General features: G+C 37.1%; 1 protein-coding gene and 1 long non-coding RNA gene across 5 annotated transcripts in view; one reads left to right on the forward strand and one right to left on the reverse strand.

Moving 5' to 3' along the window:
• The window catches only part of SLFN11 (schlafen family member 11), a 21322-nt gene extending 7421 nt beyond the window's left edge, over positions 1-13901 (reverse strand). Inside the window, exons 1-4 of one of the 4 annotated variants that reach the window (XM_011379345.2) lie at positions 13788-13901; positions 12691-12817; positions 3449-4512; positions 2514-2642 (exon numbers count right to left, since the gene is read on the reverse strand). In XM_011379345.2, the coding sequence (XP_011377647.1) occupies positions 2514-2642; positions 3449-4511 (1192 nt within the window). In that variant the 5' untranslated portion in view covers position 4512; positions 12691-12817; positions 13788-13901. Of the gene's footprint in view, positions 1-2513; positions 2643-3448; positions 4513-11717; positions 12075-12269; positions 12454-12690; positions 12818-13787 lie in introns of those variants that run through there. The other 3 variants (XM_011379344.2, XR_897045.2, XR_897044.2) reach the window with 3 other exon arrangements.
• On the forward strand, positions 12212-16431 carry LOC105304969. Its single transcript, XR_002777049.1, has 3 exons — positions 12212-12465; positions 15531-15787; positions 16345-16431. It is a non-coding gene; the product is annotated as an uncharacterized LOC105304969 (long non-coding RNA).
• The last annotated feature ends 1658 nt before the right edge of the window (positions 16432-18089 follow it).

Below are 18089 nucleotides of genomic sequence, written 5' to 3' on the forward strand. Positions count from 1 at the left end.
TTTTTTTATGCAGTCACATATATTAATCTTTATTTTCATGGTTTCTGGATCTTGAATCTTGATTTTTCTAATCTTCATGCCAAAGTTATAAAAGCATTTACCTATGTTTTCTTCTAAAACACTTAGGGCTTTAATATTTTGTTTTAAATTCTTGATCTATTTAGAGTTTATGTTGGTACATGGCATAAAGTGTGAATCCATCTTTTTATCTTTTTTTGAATCCATCTTTTTAAACATAAATTGTTACCAAGTTATCCCAATGTCTCTTTATCGAAACATCCACTTTACTCCACTTTCTTGAGCAGTCAATTCCATCATAAACTAAATTCTGTTTGCATCTCTTTCAAACCTTCTATTTTGTACCTTTGGTCTAATTATACGCTACTACAACTTTTTTTTATTAGAAGCTTTATAATGATTTGATATCTGGATAGCCCCTCTTGTTTACTCTTCCTTTTCAGGTTATTTCCTGGCTCTTCTTGCTTATTTACTTTTCCACTGGAACTTTACAATAAGATTGTCTAGATTAATCTTTTTATTGCTATCTCACTACATTTATAAAATAACAGAATTGACAATTTTATGATGTCATCTCTTCAAGAGTATCATGTGTTTCCATTTGATTCAGGTATTCATCCGTGTCCTTCAATATTGTTTTTTCTCTTTCTCAGAGAGGTTTATCCTAGATATTTTAACTTTTTGTTGCTATTGAAAAGTATTTTCTTTCATTGTTATATTAGGATATTGAATTCTGCATATTAATTTTTACATGTTTCTTATGGTATCTAATGTAATTATTTTCATTCTGAATTATTTTGTTTATAGTAGTTTTTCATTGATTCTCTTGAATTCTCCAGATATATAGTCCTATCTTCTTTAATTTTTATCCCTCTAATTTTTTTCTCTTATCTAATTTTATTGGCTAACTAATAATTTCACCAAAGGTGTAGTAGTGCACATGTTTGTTTTGTTCCTGAATTTAATAGAATGTCTCTGATATCTCCTAAGTAACATGATGATCTTTGGGGGAAATAGATAGATATAGATACAAATATAATGTTAAAGAAGTATCTATTGGTTCCTATTTTTTTTTTAAATCAAGAATGTGTGTTGTTTTTTCAAATGCTTTTTCAATGTATTAGACAATCATCATATATTTTTGCATAGATATGTAGAAATGGTAAATTGTAACAATACTCTCTTATTGTTGATTTCTCTTTTTATTCCTGGGGTTCTATCTTTGCATCCTCATTCATAAGTAAAATAAGTTTGAGTTTTTCCTTTTTTTGTACTCTCTGTCAAGTTTTGCAGTTACTGTTACTCCTGCTTAAAAAAATAACTTGGTAATTTTCATTCTTTTTCTATGGCTCTGGAACAATTTAAATAGTGTTGGAAATATCTATTCTTCATGTTTGGTACAATTCCTGGAAAACTGATTTTTATATAAGAATAGATTGTTGCTCTATGAGCATACAGTCTGGTATTGTGTTTTAGTTATTTATTCTATGCTAATAAGATGTACTAAAATGGAGCTTACTGAGTTTAGAAAACAATTACCAATGCTTATGCTTATTCTTTTATTTAATACTACTTATTGTAGATAATTTTTAAAATATAAATTTGATATGTAAATAAAAATAAAGGCCTCAGTTAGGTAAGGGAAAAAAATAAATCTTAAATTGGACAGTCATTATCTATTAATGGTCCTTGATAGATATTTACATATTTACAGGACACTTATGAATCAGATTCTAGTGCCCGATAAGCCATTGATTTACTGCATAGACTTGAGCAAGAGGTTATTCTCTCTCTAGAAGTCTAGAAAGAGGACATCCATGGACTCCTAGAAAAAGCCTAACAAGTTCTGGAGAGGGGGATGAGAGCAGAAACTAGGCACTATCCTTGGTTCTGAATCATTATTTTATGCTGTTTCTCCTAAATCCAAAACGGGTTCAAAACTGATCTTCATTTTATTTGTTTTGTGTTACATCTTCATATAAATCTTTCTTCTTTTTTATATTCATAACAGCCACTCCTCTGGAAAATCTGGCAGAGATGTGCAACTTTTTGCTCTTGGCGCAATGTATGCCTCTGATAAAAGATTTCCAATCTGGATGAATGTCAGAATCATGTAAGTAAGCTGGATAAAAATGCACACTATGAGGTGCTATCCCCAGATATTCTAATTTATTAAGTCTAGGGTGGGGAACCGGGTACATTGTACTTTTAAAAATAACCAGAAATACTGATGATCGGTGCAATTTGAGAACTGTAAGACCAAATGGTCTTTAAGAGCAATGTTCCTGAATTTTTATATGTGGTACTGCCTCCAACAGGGGGTGTCAACAAGGGTTCATTTGTAAATTACTCATCACCAATATAATTGTACCATTTTCACTTTGTACACACAGGTTTGCAGAGCATATTTTCAGGATTTTAAAAAAACGAGCATATCTCCCTGTATCCTAGCATAGAAACTGGCTGATGTCAAGTAGGCAAACCATAGTTACTACCTGAAAATAAATGTTGCTGGAGAGTCTTCTTATGTTCCAGGCCTTTCTTGGAGTACACTGGTCTAGTAAGGGGAGGTCTGCTAGACAGACTCAGCTGAGATTCAAAGTCTTCGCAAAAGCTTTGAAGATCTTAAGAAAGAAAGAAAACTCATGTTATTCTGACATGTTAGTTCATCTTTTCACCACTGAAAGAAGGCTTCCACTTGGAAGAGACATTATTTGGAAGTTTGAAGGTATTTCCCATTCAATACAATTCTTCACTCTCTATATCTAGGTAGCATTTTGTTTGTATTTCTTTTATGGTATGTAGCATAGCTGTTTAGTAAACATATCTGTACATATAGCTCATTTCTATGGTGTAAATATTCCCACCATGGACAATTTCAAGCTGCCAATGTGATGTCACCAAATGAAGAGTTGGGAAGAAATGCATAGTAGCACAGCATTTTATAGTGTTTCCACCATATAGATACAATAGATGTAAGTAACCTCGTAAGCAAAGACAGTGTTAAAATGTAGTAAATAATCAGCAAGAGGTTTCTATTTATTGCATTTATTTTTTATATAATTTTATTGTAAGTTTATATGACTTAATTTTTAATAATGACTGTGTTTAGCAGCTGGCTCACAAAATTCTCGAAAATGTAATAACGAGCCAATAAGAGCTAGGTACTGCAAGGTACCCATTCCCCCCAAATTTTCTTTTCATCTTCTGATGTGAAAAAAATTGCCTATTATAAGACACTGATTGGGGCTTCTAATTACCCAACAAAATTTTATTATATATAGAAAGCAGGACACTTGGAGATTCAAAAACCACAGAGTTGAGTGGGTGTGGGAATTTCAAAGTCACAGGAAACAAAGGAAAACCTGTTTTAATACGAAGGTGCTAAAGAGGTAGAAAGATGCGGAGGGAGGTACTCTCCTCCTCTTACCTGGATCTGTGTCCATCATCATGCCTATCCACTCCTCAGTTGTCAGGCTGCAGATGTTCTCGCCCTTCACCATCCATGATTTGGGAACTTCTGAGAACACTGCACAACAGGATGGCTGCACTCTGATCACACAAACATAGCCGTACAGCTTTCCGTTGGCTACAACATCCAAGCTTTTGAATGTGAAATTTATCTGGCACTGGGATTGGCAAAAACAGACATGAGGTAATTTGCGGATTGCGTCTTCTGTTTTCTTTTGCAAAAGGTCAATGTTAACATTTTCTTTAGCACATCCCAGAACTTTCTTACTCTTATCATCCACTCCAATAAAAAGATAGCCTTCCCCAGTGTTTGCAAACGCAGAGATGTACTTTGGAATCATGTCCGTTACATACCCTTGGATGTGTTTTGTAGAGAACTGTTTAAACTCTACATGTTGAGACTCAGGAAAAGGCAGGATTTCACCATATTCAAGCTGGTCTTTTTGGAAAATTAGGTCAGCAGGATTTAAGTTATGAAGTTGCCGATGTTCAACCTTGCGAACTTTACAAGAAGGTTCTTCCTCAAAGGTTTTTGCGTTACTTTTCTTGGTTTTCAGGAAATTAAATGCCTCTCTTGAATCCATGAGAATCGCAGAGGTGCCGGATCTAAGATATAATGAAGAACTCAGGCTGCAAATGCGGGGATTGGTGGAACTGTCTTCGGAGAAAGGGCCACTGTTCCAAGATCTAACAAAAATGTAAAAACAGCTTCCTTGCTGCTTAGTCTCAAAGAAAGCCTGCAAATCTAAAGACTGAATAAGGATTCTCAAAGAGTCTTCTAAATCCAGTCCCATCTCCACAAGATGCTCATCGTTGTTTGCCATTGCCATCCGAATCACTCCTCCTCCTGAGTTTAATAAAGCACATGCAGCCTGTGTAATTTTCTTTGCCTCTTGCTCTCTCTGAGTTTTCTGCAGCTTCTTTCTGTTTCCTTCACCGAGAGTTATTCGTCCTACGTTGATGACTAAGTCTGGGTAGGATAATTCTACCACCAAAGATGAATTATGGTTTTCCATGTTCATTCTGTAACAGAAACCATGAAAACTCATATCTCACGTTGATTAAGATTACATAGTGCATTATTTAAAAATACATTAACTTATTGTAAAATATTTTTGAGTCCCTACTAAATGCAGGGATTAGAGATTAAGTGGTAGATCAAGAATGAGCATAGCCTTGCCTCTCAGAGCTAATCATCTAAAAGGAAACGTGGTTAAATAAAACAGTTGCAGTAGGGAGGGTTTTGCAGTAATCTGTGAGATGATGATGCCCTGAGCCACAGTAGTGGCTGTGGGGATGAAGAGAATTTGAGCATATCTGAGAGACAGGAAATAAAATTAACGTGGATCTGAACTGACCAGATAGGAATCAGGAAAAAGATTAAAATTTAGTAACTGGGTTTTTGGCTTCAGTGACTGGGTGGTTAGTGGTACCACTTATTGGCAATAGAGCAATGATTATTGAAGGTAGGTGATTGATAAATGAGGATTCACTATCTTAGTCTTCTTTCCACTTTTGTGCATATTTGAAGTTTCCATACGATATTTTTAATTGACTTCTATTAAAGTTTGGTAAGTTTTAAATTATTCATAACATAAAAACTAAAATTTTTACCTCCCAAAAAAGTTAAAAGGAGAGTAGGGAATATAAATTTAGATCATTAGTAAGAAAGTGATTGAACTTTGGACTACATGCATTCTTAGGATAGGGTGGGAAATGAAGATGGCCAGGGCAGGGGGTGGACCTGATAAATGGGGAAAAAGAAGTATCAATGGATTCTACATCTTTATGATGTCAAAGAACCTGAATTTGGAAGTGGCTGAGCAAACCAATAAAGCTCAACAGTACCATGGTGAAGAGAGGGCTCTTAAAATGCTTAGGATTGTGTTGCCACCTGCACAGTCATTTTTCTCTTTTGCTTCACTATAGGCTGAAGAATGTGATCAAAACATTTCATTCTGATTTATTAATTCAGGAAACATCCAATTCGTGTTTACGGTGGGCACACTAAGTGCTGTGAGAGACACAAAGAATCTGTCTGTTGGAGATATATGGTTTAAGTCACATGAAATTACCATGATATGGCTTAAGCAGTATGTGGAGAAAGATCCATAGCCCTAAATGCCTATATTTGTAAAAGAGAAAAAGTGTTTTCTTCAAAATTTAAAGAATTTAGAAAAAACTAGATCACAAAGGAACACAAACTAACAAGAATAATAAATGTAAGGGCGGAAGGAAAATTACAAAGCAATTATTTGATTAACAAGATTGAGTTTTGTTTTGCCTGTTTGTTTTTTGCATTTTAGACAAGCCACTAGCATCTTTATTATTTAAAAGGAGCTCTGAACAAACAAAAGAGTGGCTGATGCAGGTGTGACAAGGAAACATACAGAGCCATGTTAATTTTATTTCTGAGCAGTAAATTATTTGAAAGGCCAAGTCATTCACAATCTCACTCATCTGTCTGATATGTTCCTTGTGATAAAATTTACATTTATAACTATCTCGTTCTATATTTTATGACCTTTAAAAGTCTCCTCAGATTATTTATACAAAGTGCCATTTGAGAGACATCTGAATGTCAAAGTTTTAATATTTATTCATGTGGACATTTTCCTCAAGTATTGCATGTTAATTCACTTCCTTGGATAAATATTTTCATATTGGCAATTCCTTTCTAAAGCTAATAAGTCTGGATTATTTTGTTTGGCATTGAAACCTTGAGAGCTCCTAATCTTTTATTTTCATTTTAAGACCTAAAAAAAAAAAAAAAAGGGAACTCTGGTAGATTTCTTCCTTTAAAATAAGATTTTGTTCCACTGAAATTTGAAAACATAAATGGTTTTAAAAAATAGGCAGAAAAGCAAATTAGTTTAACAAAAAATTGAGAACTCAGATAAATCAATTACAGAGTAAAACATCAGGACAGTTATCAAAGGAAATTTTAGAAAGTACCTGGCTCCATTGGGTTTACTGGAGAACTTTTTAAACTTCAAAATAATATTTCTACATTATTAAATATACATTGTTTGACACATGAAAAAATATGGCATGCTACAAAATTCCGTCTTATCTTTGTTTTATATATTTCATGAATGACATTAAAAGGACAAACAGCTCAGTATCTAACAAGTTTTGGACACTTGCTAGAACTGGCTCTGGCTATCAGCTAAAATATACAACCTATAGGTCTTTGAGCCCCTGCCAGAGTTAGCCCTGGCTATTAGCCAAAACAACCCTACAAATGCAAGCAGATCCTAACAGCCTCTCTAATTTTTTTCTTTATCTCAAGCTTAAATTCACAGACCTGGGAAAAGATACCAAGACAAGCAAGCCTCAAGTTAATTAATCACATTCCAGGTGCCTTGCTTCAGATAACATCAAAGAAATTCAAGCTTCTGCTACCTTTGAACAGCTATTTACAAACACCAGCTGCCTTGCCCTCTATAACCCAATAAAAGCTCAAGCCCCTTACCCTTCCAGTGCAGCATTACTCTTAATGTTTGGCCCCTTTCCTTGCTTGGAAAGTGAATAAACCTTTTACTTTACTTCTTGACTTTGCGAATTCTTTCACACCCCGTGGTACAGGCACCCTAACAAACATGATAATCCTTTCATCCACTTCTCCCTTATCTCTTATGGTCTTAATAATATTAGAGGTTTTTACAAATTGTAAGCATCAAATAAACAATTTTGCATTCTGTTTTTATCATTAACAGTTCTATAAACCTTTGAGGTTGTTATATATATGTTTCAGAGGCAACATTATTTATCAAGTAGATACATATCAATTAATTGGACATTTCTCAATTGTTAAACATTTGGATTGTCCCAATTCTTAATAATGCTGCATTTACTCAACAAATATTTAGTGGACATCTATTATTTGCCTGCATTGTGCTAAATTCATAGAAGTGTGAACGAATGTGGTCCCTGCTCTTGAGGAGCTGTTTAGAGAAGGTAGATATTAAATAAATGACTACTACAGATAAAGGTTCAGAATGCCAGGGATGCTTAGAATGGAACCAGTGTTCTTATCTGGCAGTTGGAAGGGAGATGAATTCACAGGCGGCTTTCAGGAAAAGTAAAATTTTGAGTTAAGATATGAAGAATGTAAATGAAGTGGAGTTAAAATTAGGTGAAGAAGGGTGGTAAAAAACTTTCCAGAAAGAAGTAGGAAGGAGTATGTCAAATTCAAAGGACTGACTGAAGCACAGAGATGGAGGGACAGAGAGGTAGGAGGTGAGGCTGGAAAAGGGATCAGGAACCAGATTGTACATTGTCTGGTGGTCCCTTTAAGGATTTGGGACTTTATCCTGAGACTAATGGAAAGCCATTGTAGGATTTTAAGCAGGAAAACACAGCAATAGATGTACAGTTTTTACAAAGTTCTTTTTGGCTGCAGCATGGAGAATAGTTTGGAGGAAGCTAGAGTAATTATGGAAAAGACCTTTTGGGATGCTATTTCAGTAGTCCAAATAATAGTCCAAATAAGAAAAGATGATGTGGACTAAGGTAGCGACAGTAGAGATGAAGAGGAGAGTGTTGAAAGATATTTAGAAATAATAAATTTAAGGACCTGGTAATTGATGGGAACTCACATCCATTATTTGAATTGTTTTTCTTCTTCCCTAACCCAAATGGATAGGAACCAAAATTAGCCTACTTACCAGGAGTTGTTTGAGACTGCTTCTCACTCTAGATTAAAACAGGTAGCATCCACACAAAAAACCTGTACACAGATGTTTATAGCACTTTATTCATAATAGCCCATACTTGGAAGCAGCCAAGATGTTATTTAGTAGGTGAATGGATAAACTGTGGTACATCCATGCAATGGTATATTATTCAACGCTAAAAAGACATGAGCTGTCAAGTCAGAAAAGACATGGAGGAAACTTAAATGCATTATGCCAAGTGAAAGAAGCCAATTTGAAAAGGCTACAATTCTAACTATATGATATTCTGGAAAAGATAAAACCATGGAGACAGTAAAAAGATCAGTGATTGCCAGGGGTTGCGGGGAGGGAGAAATGAAGAGCTGGAGCACAGAGGAGTTTTAGGACAGTGAAAATCATGGATACATGTCATTATATATTTGTTCGAACTCATAGATGTACAACACCAAGAATGAACTGTAATGTAAACTGTGGACTTTGGATGATTATAATATTTTGATGTAGGTTCATCAATTGTAACAAATGTACCTCTGGTGGGGGATATCGTTAGTGGGAGAGGCTATGTATGTGGTGGATGGGGCAAGGGGAATTCTTTGCATCTTCCTCTCAATTGTGCTGTGAATCTAAAACTGCTCTAAAATATAGTATACTTAAAAAAGAAAAAGAAAAAAAAAAAGATAGCTAAGCCAAACAATGAAAGAGAGATATAAGATCCAAATTTGGGGAGAGAACCAAGGTCTATGCCAAAACTTGAGTGGCCATTGGCAGAAATTCCTATCAAGATCTGGGATCAAAAATTTTGATGTAAGAAGACCAAGTAAGTCAAGTCCAGATAAAAATTGGGAGGATGCTAGGAAGGGTTATGCTTGTGCCTTTCCTTATAGGCTGAAATAGCTTCTTTATTGAGCTAGGCACTGTACCAAAAATTTTACATTCATTATCTCATTGCCTCATCACAACAAATACTATTATCTTCTTTTTACCAAGGAAGAAACAGGCTAGACAACATGTTCAGAATCACATGGATGATGTTTTGCAGTCAGTGATATCGGACTTTAAAGTCTAGTGCTTCTTATCAAAACCTAAATTCTTAATAATCATGCAAACTAGTTTCCTGAATTATTAGGCCTCCCACTCCTGGGAGGGGTCAGAGGGCAGGAAAGTTTTCAGAACTTTTTGATAGTATAACTATTCTAGCATAATCTCCTTGGTACTGATTATAGCATTCATTTTGTAAAACATATGACAACAACCCCACCCAAAATACAGGTCAATTTCTAAGAATAGGTAGGCAAAAGTCATATATAAAATGTTGCCAGAGAAAACACCTCAACACATTAAAAACATTTTTAGACCTAGGAAAGAGAAGCGGTTCTTAAACAAGACAGAAAAATTACAAACCATAATGGAAACAGAGGTTACCTAGATGAAAATTTAAACATTTCCATATGACAAAAGATACACAAAAAACTCTTAAAACTCGACAATAAAACAACCCACCCAATTTTTAAAATAGGCAATACATCTGAACACCTCACCAAAGATACAGATGGCAAAAAAATATATGAAAAGATGTTCCACATTACATCATCAGGAAATTGCAAATTAATACAATGAGATACCACTACATATCTATTAAAATAGTTAAAATCAAAACACAGTTTGAAAAATGGTACAGCCACTTTAAAAGAGAGTTCAGCAGTTTCTTACAAAATTAAACATATTGTGACCACATGATCCCTTAATTGTGCTCTTTGGTGTTTACACAAATTAGTTGAATACTGACGTCCACACAAAAACCTGTACATGAATGTTTCTAGTAGTACCTTTATTCATAATTGCCCAAACTTGGAAGCAACCAAGATGTTGTTCAACAGATGAATGGTTGTGTTCAAGGAGACAAGCACAGTCATTTTAGCACTGTTCATAAACCAAATTTTGGAATAGCCTGTCCATCAACAAGGAATGGGGAAACAAAATGTGGTCATATTTATTAAAAGGAATTGTATGAAATACTGTAAGAGAATAAACTAAAATACACACACACACACACACACAAATATTAAAAACTCAAGGTGCAGATTCATATCACTTAAATAAGTTAAGCATGTACACACAACAAAGGTACATATTATTTCTGGAAATGTGTATGTAAAACTGTGTGCTAACAATACTATAAAGACATACAATAAACTCAGAATCCTGGTTGCCTCTGAGAAAAGGAGAGAAAAATCAAACTGGAGATGGGAGGCAGAGAACTTCAAATTTATCTACAATATTTTATTTACTAAATTTAAAAAAAGACGTGAAGTAACTATGGCAAAATACCAACAGTTGTCCATTTGAGGTAATGGGGTAACAAAAGAAGTGTTTGCCATATTATTTTTGTACTTACTTAATTCTGTTATTAAACACACACGCACACACCATACAAACCAAATTGGGTTGGTCCCAGAATATCAGACTGTACAAGAAACACCATGAAGCAAAATATTACATTTGCAATTAATAAAGTCCAAATTATCTCAATGAATACAAAATTTGACATTTACAAAGTATTCTAGGGAAGCATTAAGAATGTAACAGGAAGATGTTTCAGCATTGGAAAGCATTGCGGTAACACTACGCGGAGTTCCTCTCGCGCTGGGGCTCTCCCACACTCTCCCTCTCCCTCCCCGCCCGTCAAGCCTCACGCTTGCGCACTTCCATCCTGTCAGCCCTGCGCCTGCGCTTCTCGCCTCTTCCACCGGCCGCACAGCGTCCGACCTCAGCAACGTTCCAGCCGAGCCCCGCCCCCGAGGCTCCTGCAGGACAACAGAGGCACCACAGGAGAAGCTTGGGGTACCGGGGCCAGAGCCTGTGTATGTCTGCATGAGAGTGTGTGCTGGTTTGGAAATGCGGCGTAAGGAATGGCCGGGGGTAAGAGGAGCAGTGCCTTTGCATGTGGGCCCAAGAGGAAGAATGGAATAGGGAAGTAGGGTGAGAAAGTTACAGTCCACAAAGAAACAACAGACACTGGACCTAGGAGACCCGCATCTCGAACCTGGCTCTGCCCCCAGGTATTACACTATCTTGCATTTTCACAGATGAAGACTTAAGCCAGAGAAGTTATGGCCTGCTTGGAATGTGTTCCCCCCGCCCACCTCAGTGCTGTAATTATGGTCTCCAATAGTTTTGTTGTTCATATACATACAGAAATAATTCATTTAACTTGGATCTAAAAAGTCATCTTACACTTATGGCTGAATAAAAACATCTGTTGTAAAAATGTGTCTGCCAAGCGATGTCTAGAGAAAATGTCCAGAATATATATATAGGTGTTGCCTTGTTGTAGCCACCAGCCCCCGATAGACACACGGACCACCAGAAACCAGTGAGTTATAGGAAACACACTCTATTCAGCCAGCTGGGTCTGCCAGGGGTACGCAGACCCCAAATTAAGCAGCCCCAAAATGTAGATGTACAGGGTTTTTAAGCCCTAAACCCCATTCCTCATTCTGTCTGAACACAAAAGTCTATTTTTCTTCTATTTACTGTCAACCCACAGGTAGGTTGTGCAAGCGGGGGTACAGAAGCAGAAAGCTTATTGTTAGAATGTTATGTTCCCATGGGCGATAGCCAAGCAGTAATTTTCCAGCCAGCACAGCCTGTTTCTAGCAAAATAAATATGTTGTTACAGATGATTGCTTTCCTATTATAGAGTGGCAAATATTTCTCAACTAGTAACCTGCTGAAGTATTCAGTTATTCATTTGTGCCCCCCATCACCAAAAGGATTCAAAGAAGCAACATAAATTGGGCAAGTTCACTTTCCAGTGCTTCTAATGTTGGTAAACAAAATAACCACATGTAATCTGGAAAATCAAACTGGGTCAGAGCTTCCCAGTCAATATATCTTAAGTTTCTCCTGAAAACGAAAGTACATATTATGAAAAACTGACAAAGAATCCGAATAGTCATTCCTTCCCGCCAAAACTCTGGCTCCTCCCTGTCCCATTTGAAAGTTCCTCAGAACGTTTGATCAGAACACTCCATAACCCTTTACACCTGGGGTCTCTAACACCCCCTGCACAGCAGTGGGGGAGCTAGCAAATCTTCACCTGTATTTTCAGCGGCTCCACAGCACTAGCATCACCGTCTCAGCTCCACCTGATCAGGCATTAGATTCTCATAGGATCACCAGTCCCTGGTGCCAAAAAGGTTGGTGACCGCTGCTACACCACTGTCTACATCATATACCTCAGCCAGGTTGTCTGGTCTGGAATTCCGCATCCTGCGTCCCTGGCCTGAGAAAGAAGGTGAGTCCATCTACAGATCAGTTCTCACTGTCTATTTCACTTATTTAAGAAAAGCGTGGTTGTGTCCACCTCAGTCTCTCTTGCCTAAATATATAGGCAAGATATATCTAGAAGGTTTATAACCATAATGTATTTTCATCTTAGAGATTTTTTAAATCTCTTTTTGAGACCATCCTTTCTGTTGAACAGGCACAGCGTGGGTCTTTCCAGACAGTCTGTACTTACCTTGGAAATTAGAAGATTCTTCAGCATAGGGTGCTAGTGAAAACTGGAGTTCTGACCTGTTCGTGTGTCTGCCACTTGACTGAGGACGATGGTCACTTTCAGATGGAAGAAATGAAATCTCAGCCCCCTGGAGAAAAGCAAGCCCAAGAGGAATGGATTTCTCTGAAAGATGAGCTTAGACTGTTCCCTTTTTAAAGTTGGTTTCTCTGAAAGCTGAGATCTTTTAGGTTTCGATTTCTCAGAAGACTAAATTAGAATGCTCTTGCCTCTTAATGCCTGCCTTTCTGACCTCAAGAAAGAAAAAAGCTGTTTCTTGTCTAAAAATAAAAATTTGCCATTTTAATAAAATAAAAAGCTAGTTAGTTCTGGCTTGACTCTAAAGGAGCTGTGTATCACAAGGAGCACTTTAAACTTCTTGGTGAACAAGGCTACAGTAAACCCTGTTTGGATACACACCAAACTATTATTAAAGACTTAATAATAGTTTCTTGAAAAGTGTCCAGTGGCGAGTGGAACTGTAAAGAAGATGGAGAGGGTGAAATTGTTATTCTGAACAATAAGCCTGAGTTAAAGAAATATGGAATGAAGTTAAGAAAAAGAAAACAATGCTAGAGCCAGGTAGAGAAGCAGTACATCTCATTGACTTTCTCAGTTTTTCTTGTAGCCTCTAAAATCCTAACAGTTATAGCTGAAATTTCTGCTCAGTTTCCTGTTTTTGAGTTGACGGCTCATGCTGTTGTTATTGTTGTTCCTTCTACTTAGCACTTTGACCTGCGGCTTCCCTCCACAGCCCACACAAATCACACTTCCTTTGAGCTTTTGCTTGGTTTCTTGTACGGTTTCTTTCTGGTGTCCATCCTTATAGACTGCAAGAATTATTATACTATGGATTTAGTAATCATTTCTAACAATGAGAAAAGGTGTTGTGCACTAGGGGAAATTGAGTTTGAGATGTCATGAACCAGTGTTTTGTGCCGGTCTCAGCCTGTCAATAACCAATGTTGTTCGGACCAGCCCTTGTGATTCTTATTATTATTGCAAAACGTCCTTCCACAATAACCATCAGTAACTTTGAAAAACGTAAAGTTATTACTTACAGGACCTGGAAATTACACATCACACTTGCAAATACACAGCGAGGTTGCGGGTGGAGAGAAAGCGCCCTGGCCTGGGGTTTCGCTTTTCCTGGGCTTGAGGGTGGAGCCCAGGATTTCATGGTCTCGTGATTGGTGAATTTAAAACACAGAGCGGGAAAGAAAGAAAAAAAAAAAAAAACGTAAGAGCGAGAGTTTAAAATTCAGGAAGGAAAGCGGCCCAAATGGTCAGTTATGAAACCAATCAAGATCTCTAAAACAAAGGAGCCTCAGTGAAGGGAGGTGGCCTGGCTATTTGAGATAGTCGTCTTTGAAGTAGATGCCTCTTTGAAGTGGATGCCTGGCAGTCAAAGCTTAAGTCAGTCACTTACATTACAAAAAGAAAAAAACAACCATTACAACCTCGTTCTTAATCTTAGCTGGACCTTTCAGCAGACCTTTTTTTAAAAATGCAGATTCTAGGGCTCCTCCCCAAACATGCAAAATCAAACAATGAATCTATATTTTTAAGATCCCTGGGTGATTCAATGGTTAGCCAGGTTCAGGAATTGCTGGACGACCATTTACTGTCTCCTATTATCACAATCTCTAGGCCCACTATTCATGGTAGACTGTCACAGAAATTACTTGTATTACAGACTACTGCACGAATCCAATTTATACCAAATCTGTTTCCAATATGGCCAGCATTATCACTCCGTGACCTTACCTACATGTGTCAAACAGAGTGGGTAATTATCTGATTGCAGAAAAGTATTACAACCTACAAATTACCCCCAGAGACATAGCATTTTTTGAAAAATCATACTTAAAAAGTGTCCAGCGAGAAAAACCCAGTAGGGTCCAGAGGATGTCTTAATAACCATGTTCACAGAGGATTAAGTATTGTGTCAAACCCTGTGCTAAGCATTTCATGGTAACTTGGTTATGCCTAGGAAGAAACTAAGCCTAAGAAAAGTCAAGAAACAATGTTGATAAAGTAACTTCTCCCAATCACTGAGTCTTTGATCATATACCAGGCACGGAGAACTTATTTTAGTAACTACTGGTTGTTGACACTTCGGTTTGTGCCAAGCACAGGAAACAAAGCATTTAAGCTTTACAACAACTGAAGGATATAATATTATTTTCATTTTACATAAGAAAGATCAGTTAACTTGCCCAAATCACATCTGGGCCTGTATTTGAACCTTGTCACATTTGACTCTGAAAACCCACGCTAGTACATGAGTGCCTCAAAGCTCAGGGGTACCCCAAAGCTTGGTGAAATGGAAGCTCTGGTCATTCCTGGGTGGGACTCTAAGTAGTGAATGGGTGTTTTTCCTGTTATCCAAACACGGACCCCACTCATTTCACAATTCAATACAATGTTTCCCATATGATCTCCGAATTAGTCTCAAACACCTGCCCTAGAGCTGATGAGGCGCCCAGGGATCTGGAATTTTAACAATCACACCAGGGGATTCTTATTAGGCAAATTTGGAAAACTCTTTAGGTAGCTTTGGACAAGCAAAGAGAGATTTGTTTTACAGACCTCCTGGATTGTGCTCCTGGTAACTGCCATTTTTCAGGGAGGGCACAAACACCAAAGAAAGCCAGGCAAGAAGAAGGCTTCTGTCCTAATTATGTTACTTTGTTGCTGAGTTCCCTAAAACATCTTCACTCCACCCCACCCTCATATTTCATGGAATTTGGTGAAGAGCTTTCTTATTTTTTACTTGCCTATCACTGTGTTCCTTTCTGCAGGTGTAGGGCAGGGCAGAGAAACCAAATGCAGCATGAGAGGCTCTTCTGCACTGAGTCGCACCATCCTAGGCTGCAGTGTGGAAAATTTCTCATGTGCTGTATGGCAGACTACAGACTGGGAATGGCTTCCAGAACAATCAAACCAAACGGGATACAAAATGGAATGTACACTATGATTACAACTCTGCTAAAATATATCTGCCAATGGACCAACACTGGAAATGAATAAGCAAAAATAACAGCTGTGTGATATGGTGGTAAGAATGAGGATGAATTTTCTTTTGTTTATTTTTCAATCTTTCTGTGATGTCACAAAGACCTAGTAATGAAAGGTATATTTAAGTTTCTTAGTATAGAACACGCTTTTCTCTAAACATTTCTGTTATGTAAATCATTTTAGAAATTAATTGGTTTTGTAGAAAAATTTTAGAAAGAGTAACCATGTTGCTTAATATCACATATTCTAAGAATACCCAATCCTGGTCTCAACAATAACTAACATAAATTACTGTCGACATGGAGACTCATGCCTTTAACATAAATGTGTAGGAGGGCAGAAGGGTGTAGAGGCTGAAATGGGTTTTGGAGTCAGGCAGACATGGGGTCAGACCTTGCAGTCAGAATTTACTAGTTCTATGATCCTGGGCAAGGTATTTACCTTTAAGCTACAGATTCTTCAACTATAAATTAAAGCTAAATAGGGCCAGAATTTATCGAGAGCTTTCTACATGCCAGGCTTCACTTAAATGTATTATTTATTCAATCCTCATCTTTATCTTAAGGCATAGGTATGAATTTTATCTCTGTTTTACAGATGAGAAAGCTGAGTTTTAAAGGGGGAAATTCACTTTGCCTGAGGTCATCCAGCCAATTAAGAATAAAGTTGGAATTCAAAGCCAGAGTCGGTCTGACCCTAGGATTCATGCTCTTAACACCACTTTATCCTACCTATACATAATTCAAAGGCTGCTGGGAGGGGAAAAAGATATAATGTATTTAAAACATTTTGCACAGTGTCTGACACATAGTAAGCACTTACTATATGTTAGCTGTAATCTTATACTATATACCAGAAGATACAGGAATGGAGTTGTAGAGGTATTTTGATGGATTAGCTATTGACTGATGGGGTTTATTTACCATATCTGGCCCTATTTTAAGGGACCCCTTGCTAGCCTCCCTGCTGCCCTCTAACACATGCCTCTTCCAGGCTGTACAATGGGGCAAAGAAGACAGTCTTCCCTGATTAATGCAGTTAAAGAAGATGGACTTTAACTGCAAATGGCCTGAGATACTTAACAATAAGAAGAGAAAGTGCACAATAGCCATGTCCTTATTTTTCACTTACAATTTAGGCTGAAATTGAAAGAAGCAACAACATTTAAAAATTCCATTTATTTCAAAATCATGTTGCCTCTATCAACTGAAGATATTGAACTCTGAAACCCACAAGATGCAGCAGCCTTGGAGGGGATCTGGCAGTTCATGTTAGGAGCGCTTGACCTTGGCCAGGTCAGGAATATGACCTGAATATGATCCTGAGCTTTGCAGAAGATGAAGCTCAGATTTTCCCAGATGATCAGGGGGCCCTGGGAGAAGTGACAGATATTAAAGAAACAGTGTAGTCAGCTGTTTTCATTTACGATGAGGGCCAGTACTTTCTAGAGATATGAACTTGACAGAGGCTCCTGATAGCAAATGTGAGTATTCTTGGCTCTGGAGAGTATTTTCAGAGTATTGATATATTCTCAGAGTTGAGCTTAACACATCAAGGATTCTACTTAAGTGTTTTAATTACTTGGCCACTTATTAGATATGTGCCTTTGAGAAAGTTAAATTCCCTGTGACTCAGCTTTTTCATCTATAAAATGGAGATAATATGTATATACCTCAGAGTTGTGAGAATGTATGCAAAGCATTAGCAAATAGCTGGTTATAGTAATATCTTAATAAATAGTAACATGTGGTTATTATAAATTTTTTGAGAAGCTTCAAGTCGAAGCTTCTCAAAGATAATTTTATCTTTGGCCTTCTCAAAACCTTGAGGGAACTGAGAAAATTCAGCTTCATAGAAAATCTAGTTTACCCTATACTTCCTCTTTTCTTAAATGGGCTTCTCCATGCCATAGTTTCTCTTCAGAAAAAGTCCTGTTGATGGTCAGATGCATCTTGTCTTTTCTTTTTTTTTGAGATAGTACCCTACATCATTTTCAAGTGACCAGAATTTTTTTCTTATATAATATTAGGGTTACATAATACATGTTTCTGCCTAATTCTCCAAGTTAAGGTTCTCGGTTAAAGTGATAGCCTTGGTTTTACTCTTCATGCGGAAACAACATGTTCTAAGCCACCTGTTTCTGAGATCTGACCCCCCTTTTTTGCCATCAGAACCTGATGTCAGCATTTTGTTCTCTTATTTAAGTCTGAACAAATCTCTGTGTTGTCAGGTACAGTGATAGGGGTTTTTCTACACACTTTCCATCACACTTCAAACCAATATGAATAAGGTGAATCTTTTATCTAGACCACCCTTTTGATCCAGTAGTCTCCTCTCTGGGG

This window comes from Pteropus vampyrus, unplaced genomic scaffold (genome assembly GCF_000151845.1).
Source record: "Pteropus vampyrus isolate Shadow unplaced genomic scaffold, Pvam_2.0 Scaffold358, whole genome shotgun sequence".
NCBI classification, from domain to species: Eukaryota; Metazoa; Chordata; class Mammalia; order Chiroptera; family Pteropodidae; genus Pteropus; species Pteropus vampyrus.